This window comes from Venturia canescens, chromosome 8, assembly GCF_019457755.1.
Source record: "Venturia canescens isolate UGA chromosome 8, ASM1945775v1, whole genome shotgun sequence".
In the NCBI taxonomy this organism is placed as follows: domain Eukaryota; kingdom Metazoa; phylum Arthropoda; class Insecta; order Hymenoptera; family Ichneumonidae; genus Venturia; species Venturia canescens.
This window is the reverse complement of record NC_057428.1, coordinates 10683707-10690516: the sequence shown is the minus strand read 5'-3', so window position 1 is coordinate 10690516 and position 6810 is coordinate 10683707. Positions and strand designations below refer to the sequence as shown.

Below are 6810 nucleotides of genomic sequence, written 5' to 3'. Positions count from 1 at the left end.
ACGCTGCGTCGCAAGAAAAACGGTGGAAAATGACGCGAAGAATTTTTCGTCGTCACGACTGATCAGCAGGTAAATACATCGATTTTCATTCGAGAATCGTCGACTATATGAATATCGATGCGAGGAGCGTTTCGTCACGCCTCGATCGAAATATCCGTCTAGACGTTTTGCAATCGCATCGAGGGATTTGCGAAGATTCGACGTGACGACAGTCGCTCCGGGGACGTCAAAGCGATAATCTCGCTTTTTATGCTCCTTCGATTAGCTTCCGGCGATGTTGAAATAATATATTGGAGTGAAAGTAGTTTTTTTTGATTTTTCCTTTTCGCCAGATTTTTCTTCCGAGTTTTTCATTCTTCCTGATATTCGGTATCACGATCCTGGGCTTGAGTTTCGTTTCGATTTAAATGGCGAACGAATATTCACTGGTTTAACATCGAGCCGTTCTTCTGGTTTTTTCTTCTCGAACTATGAGAGTTAGACTCGATTCTACAACGTCCAATCCCGATATTACTCTGCCGCGTCCGGTGTCGAGGCAAAAGATTTACAAAAGTCGTTTCGGACAGGCCTCCTCCGGATCGCCGTCCTGTTCTTCCAGCTGCTTTAACTGCCGTATCGACGAGGAAGAGGGCGAAGATAACGAGATGGTTAAGGGCGGCCCTTCCGAAGCTTTGGACGGTAACTGACCAAATAAAAAAGAGCGCAAATTATTTGAATTGTTAAATTGTTCAAAATTATTTGAATTATTTCATTGTTAAAATAAAAAATTTGCGGATGCGAGTCGAATCCAGATTTTTTTTTGCTCGGTAGCATTTTTTCTAAAAAAAATTCAATTTCATAGATCCAAAATCGGTGAAAATCATTTTTCTTTAATAGCAATTGATTTCGTTTGTCCAACTGAATCGTGAGAATTTTTTATGTTTGAAGCAACTAAATTTTACCAGGGCGAAATATATTTCTGTTTGAACTGCTCCCGATAATTCGCTTCCGCATACGTTCAATTACTCTGTTTCGTCCATCTCACAAATTTTTATTAGTTCTGTCCAAAAAGCTGATGATTAATAGAAATAAAATGAATTTGGAGCAACGACTTTTTTTTGCGAGCTGCTCCAATGGCCGGGACCTTGCGCTTGTCAGTTTCGATTTTTTCCACCTCAAAGTTTTTCTCCCATGGACGAAATTCGATTGGCCAATTACCGGAGTCGCTGTAGCCTGTTAATCGTAAAAGCTTTTCTCCCTTATTTATCGTCCTTTCAGCTCACGCAGCAACGTCAAAGTCACAGAGCAACGGGAACAATTGGTTTCCGGACAGAGACGAGTACGACAGTGATAAAGACGAAGACGAGGAAGCTGCGGATGAGGCCGTCGTTAATGAAATCGGGCCGCAGTTGCCGGGGCTTTACGACGCTGGCTATCATCACGACGATAATTTACCGGATTCCGGGATAATCGTCACGGTCATTTCGCCTTCCGGTAATACCAAACGAAATAAACTTTCCCATTTCACTGTAAAAAAAAACACAACACACAAAAAACAAATGATCAATTTCTCAAAATTAGTCGTAGGGAGAGTATTTTTCCTACTTATTTTTAACCCTTACATTAGTGTGCATCTGGGCTCAGGTTGACCCCAAAATTTTTTTCTCACATGAATAGCATTTACAGATGAGCATCTCATAAGTAAAACACCAAATATTAAGGTAACTCCTGTACTGCATGCTAGTCAAATGAGTGCTAAATTTTCAAAACGCTTTTAGACCAAGTTTAACGTACCGATTAAACTTATTGTTAATATATATGTATTCGAGGATATTTTATTAACGTGAAAAGGTATTTAAAATGATAGTTTTGCAAAACTATCAACTGATGGATGCAAATTTCCATGATGACAAATTTTCACAGGTATTTTTCAAAGAATCATTTGTATTTTTCAACCGATTTTATTGCACCAAGTCTCATTTTGTTCCTCAACTGATCCTCTACGAATTCACCACGTAAATTTTACTTTAAACGCATTCCTTCAGAAATTATGAATGAAAAAGTTTTTTCACTTAACGAACAATTAGCTGCAACAGTGAAACGATCAAGTTAAAAGAACAACTACATGGTGGATTGATAGAGGACCAGTTGACGAACAAAATGAGACTTGTTGCAATAAAATCAATGAAAAAACGCAGATAATTCTTTGAAGGTGTGTCAGCGTGGAAATTTGCATTTATCAGTTGATGGTTTTGCAAAACTAGCGTTTTTAATATTTTTACATCTTAATTAGATATGCTGTAATACAAATTCACTAACAATACATTTAATCGGTACGTTAAACTTGGTCTAAAAGCGTTTTTAAAATTTAGCACTCATTTGACTATAGCATGCAGTACAGGAGTTACCTTAAGAGGATGGATCAGTCGGTATATCGCAACCATAAGTGCGAGAGAGATAGTTGCAAATTTCAAAATCGAAATTCTTTAACACAGTTTGACCGATTAAAAAAAGGCTCTGTCAGTCGATTTTTGCCATCGTTCTGCGTAGGCTCTGACAGAGCCTTTTTTTAATCGATCAAACTGTGTCTAAGAATTTTGATTTCGAAAATTCCAAGTGAGGTTAGTCGACTGATCCATACTCTTAAGAAATCGTTATCCCCTCTCTAAAAGTAGGGAGCATAGCCAACTTCATACTAGAAAATAAATACACTTTTTGGAAGGGTTGCAAAGTGGACTATTTTTCCCTTAAAGCATGGACCCTTGTCTGTAAAACTCTGTAAGGATATTTTTCAAAACTCTAAATTTCATTTCTTACGAGAGATTTAACCGAAAAAGTGTTTTTTACGCGCGCTATCAACTTTGAGCACGTTTTTGAACGATGAAAAAAGATTTTTTTGGAAATCCGACTTTGCAGCCTTAAAGTTGGATCAATTAACTGCAAAAAGTGACTAAACCCTTTATTCCGAAAAGCGCATAGTTACCGAGATATTCGATGTCAAAAATGACCTGGGGTCAAAATGACCCCATGTGCACGAAATGTCTCGCTGTGAAGGTGTGCACACTAAGTTAGGTTAATTATGCGTGGAAGCGATTAAATTCACGTTCACTATTTCACTGATTCAAGACGACGATCTCTCGACGGCTCCCAGCGAAGGTGCTGCGGCGAGCAGCGACAACGAGCTTCTGATCGAGCTCCGAGTCCGCGAGTATCAGATTAATTTTGATGGATTTGCTGAGATAAATCGTTTTTCGACGATCGACGAGATGCACGAGTTCATCGTAAACAATACAGAGCCCTCGACAAATAACGAGACAACGAGCACGAAACAGGCAAAATATTTAGAGATTTTACTGAACGAACGCGAGGAAGACCGTTTCAGACGCTTAGTGGAAATTAGCAAGGGGACCGTCCGTCGCGTGCTCGTGAGAAACGAGCATATTTTGGAAAAGTTATTCGCTACTGCGAGCCTCAACAAATTCCCGAGTCCCCTGAAGGTACTGTGACGATTGTTATATTCCGAGAAACGTTCGATTATTCATTTGTTTATACCTTTGTGCAGATAAACACGAACGATGAAGTCGAGGAGGAAGAAGAGGAGGAAAACGTGATCGAAAAGGAGGAAAAAATGATTCACGACATCGAAGAAAACATGAAGAGATGGTACATGATCGAAATGATCGGAGTTTGGTTAAAATTCGTCACCGACGTCAAGAGCTATCGCGAGGCTATAAAGAAAAGTGTATTAAAGGCCAACTGTGGCATAGAAAACGATCGATACGAAGGTATCGTCGTACCCTTGAAATACAAATAAATCCCTCGCTCGATGAGCAACGAAACAAAACACACGCGCACCGCCGGGCTCTCGTCCAAGATTAAAAAATGTCTTCCTCGAAAAACAAAACAATTCGTTTCGTTATACGACTTTCAACTTGTCGTGGCAATGACAGTCCTTGACTCTCGGTCATTCGAGATCGTTCGAGATGTTGTTTTTGTTGTGCCAAAAATAAAAAAAGAAAATACATGACAAGAACATAGATTTTACAGGATTTTTACCTTCTACTCGACAAGAACATTTTTTTGTTCTCATATCACTCGTTTCCAAAGAAGTTGTTCGCCTAAGGGATCCTTCGATTAATAACAAATCTGAAACTATTTTTTTCCATTTATTTTCATATTTTTTCGATTCTCTGTTCCATCAACGTGTGTCTCCGTTCGAACTCGACGTTGAAGTATAAATCAATTGAGCATTTTTCGTTGCTGTGACAACAAGCCCTCGCTGGCTGGAACAACGAAAAACAGTATCTATAGCTTCGACGAAAGAGTGCCACTGCTGCTGCGTCTGACTAATGACGAGAATTCCAACTGTGTCTGCGCATGTTTTTTCTGGCTTGGTGAAGCCCTCGGACTCGTAATTTTTCGATGACAACGCCTCAGAATCACAAAACTAATAATGAAATAATGCACCAACGGGTAAAGTAAAAATCAATATATTTTTAACGACACTGTTTGCGTCTCAGCCGCAAGATGTCGGTACAGATTGTTTCCTCAGTCGCTCGGTAGATCAGTATCGTTGGTCGGTCTCGAAACACACATGCGAACTTACCATTATTACAGTTGCTAAAGCATCGCCCTACAAAGGATAATTACGACAGATGTCATAACTGGAAAGTCAGTGCTAGCAGCGTGGGTAAGGTCAGTATTTTGTTAAATAAACACAGCAGCCAATACGAAATACTTGGAAGGAATGGTTCACAATCTGTAAGCATTTGAAAGTGAAAATAAATAAATTATAATAACCTGAATCTATCCAATTTATTCTTGATGCCGCGAGCTTCGATTCGTCGAACAAATCCATCGAAGTGTAAATAGGAGGAATGATGTGAATGAAAATATAGCGTCTTAAATACACACGCAAGAGAAGAAAGAGCGAGTGTAGAGTGCGGAGTTACATAGCTTGAATAGGGATGAGGTCGAGAGAGCTGTACGAAAGCTTCTTAGTGAAGTTCGAGTTGGACTGGTTGTTGCAGCAGTGAAAGCCCTTTGCGATGTCTGGCGTAATATTGCTGCAATCGTCCCCTTGCCCTCGCTCTTCTCGTCATAAGTCGAGCGGCACGGTGAATACGAGCCCCGTCTCCAGTTTGGAGAAAAGGGGGGTTGAACATGCGCGGGAGAATCGAGGCAGTGCGAAGCTCGAAAAGTCTACGATCGTGAAGCGAGCAGTATCGGCGAACGAAGCGGTGTCGGCGAGTGTAACTAAAGCTCGAAAAAACGGCTTCGAGAAAAGCAGCCTGGGAACGAAATAAAAATTTGACGGAAATGACGGTGCTGGTGTTGCCGTTATTGCTAATGCCCTGACGCTTTCAAGTTGCGGCAACATCGCTCTTTTTTTTCGTCTCTCTTCCTCTTCGCCTGTTTGCAAAGTGAGTGACGTGCGCGCACTCTCTCCGCTTCTCTCTTTCTTTTTCTATTCTCTCTCCGTCTCTCCCACCCTTCTCTTAGCCGCTGCGTCTGTGTATACAGGGATCTGCTACTGCAGAACCACCCCTCGACCAGTGCCGTTCTGGCTGCTGCTTCAACAGTCGGCCGCGCGCGCGCTCCGCACTAACAATTGGCCCGACATCTATCACATTACAATGGTAAGTACTGCAGTAAACACGACCTGTGAAATGACCATTGAAACACCACATTCTTTTCTCTTTCTTTCGAGCATCGCTCGACCACAATAATCCAACAAATTAGGCCGGAAAAATCCGTTTGAGAAAACCTCTTTTCCCACACAATCGAACTCGTTAACCTAACATTTGCCGGTGCCTTTGTTGCCATTCAATATCGAGCACACACACTCGCCACATATCACTGCTCTTTTGTCCCTTTTTTTTATTTCTTTTCACTCTCGCCACTTGCTGCTTACTCAGCATTTTTAACTCGAGAACGTCTACTTTAGACGATCCATCGAACGGTTCGATATTTCGGTTTGTAGGTTTATTGAAACCGCACTATTTGTTACGGTGAAGTGACACGGCACACGTATTGAGCCACCGCGCGAGTGCGATGGGGATTATTATTTCAACGATTCCAAGCACGCGATAGATTCTTCGGTAATAAGAAAACAGCCTACTCGGCTTTGTCACGTGGCGAATATTGAGCCTCGCTGATTTATTTTCTTCAATCTTAATCTTGTTCTACGAATTTAAGTAAAATCGATCAACCGGGCGCAAACGGAACACGCGCAAATAAATAAACGCCTTTTACGCGACGTTTGTTTAGTCGAACCGAATTCAAATCTCGTTTCCACCAATTCTGGACGACTGTGGATAATTTTTTATCAATTATTCACGCTTCATTCGATTTTAAGAAATTCTAATATTTGCAGAAACACGAAACTTGAGGAGTTGAACATTTTTTGTGACAAACCGTCGTGTCGATTCGGTCGATCTTACCCAAGGTCAAGTTTTCCCTTCCGCACTCGATGTATACAACGAACATAAATTGATGATTGGATTAGTTTATGACGATTTCAATCTCTGAACATCAATTTTTTTTTAACTAAACTCAAATTTTTTTCCTCAAAAAATTTATCACGTTCGCTGCTTTAATTATTTTGTTTGGCATAAAAGAAGTTTATGTCGATCAACAAAATTATTTTCTAACTTTACAGAACGACGAATAACCGGTGATAAATTTGATTAGTTTATTTTCGCTCGTAAATTTCGTGCTTTCGGCATGAATCACTAAAATACTGAAATGAAATGAAAAATATTCACAACTGATTACGAACGAGTACACAGTGACAGTTTACAAACGAAGCGTGAATCACAAAACCCGAAC

General features: G+C 40.4%; 1 protein-coding gene across 1 annotated transcript; it reads left to right on the top strand.

The window, feature by feature from the left end:
• Positions 1–98: 98 nt before the first annotated feature.
• LOC122415307 (uncharacterized) lies at positions 99–4012 on the top strand. Its single transcript, XM_043427320.1, has 4 exons — positions 99–678; positions 1258–1473; positions 3106–3476; positions 3542–4012. Exons 1-4 carry the CDS (start codon positions 471–473, stop codon positions 3791–3793), a joined length of 1047 nt encoding a protein of 348 aa, XP_043283255.1. The 5' UTR covers positions 99–470; the 3' UTR covers positions 3794–4012.
• The last annotated feature ends 2798 nt before the right edge of the window (positions 4013–6810 follow it).

Excerpts from the sequence above, each read along its gene's own strand:
- LOC122415307 (XM_043427320.1), top strand. The coding sequence starts at position 471 with ATGAGAGTTAGACTCGATTCTACAACGTCCAATCCCGATATTACTCTG. Across the intron at positions 679-1,257 it reads CCCTTCCGAAGCTTTGGACG|CTCACGCAGCAACGTCAAAG; the intron begins GTAACTGACCAA and ends TCGTCCTTTCAG. Across the intron at positions 1,474-3,105 it reads CACGGTCATTTCGCCTTCCG|ACGACGATCTCTCGACGGCT; the intron begins GTAATACCAAAC and ends CACTGATTCAAG.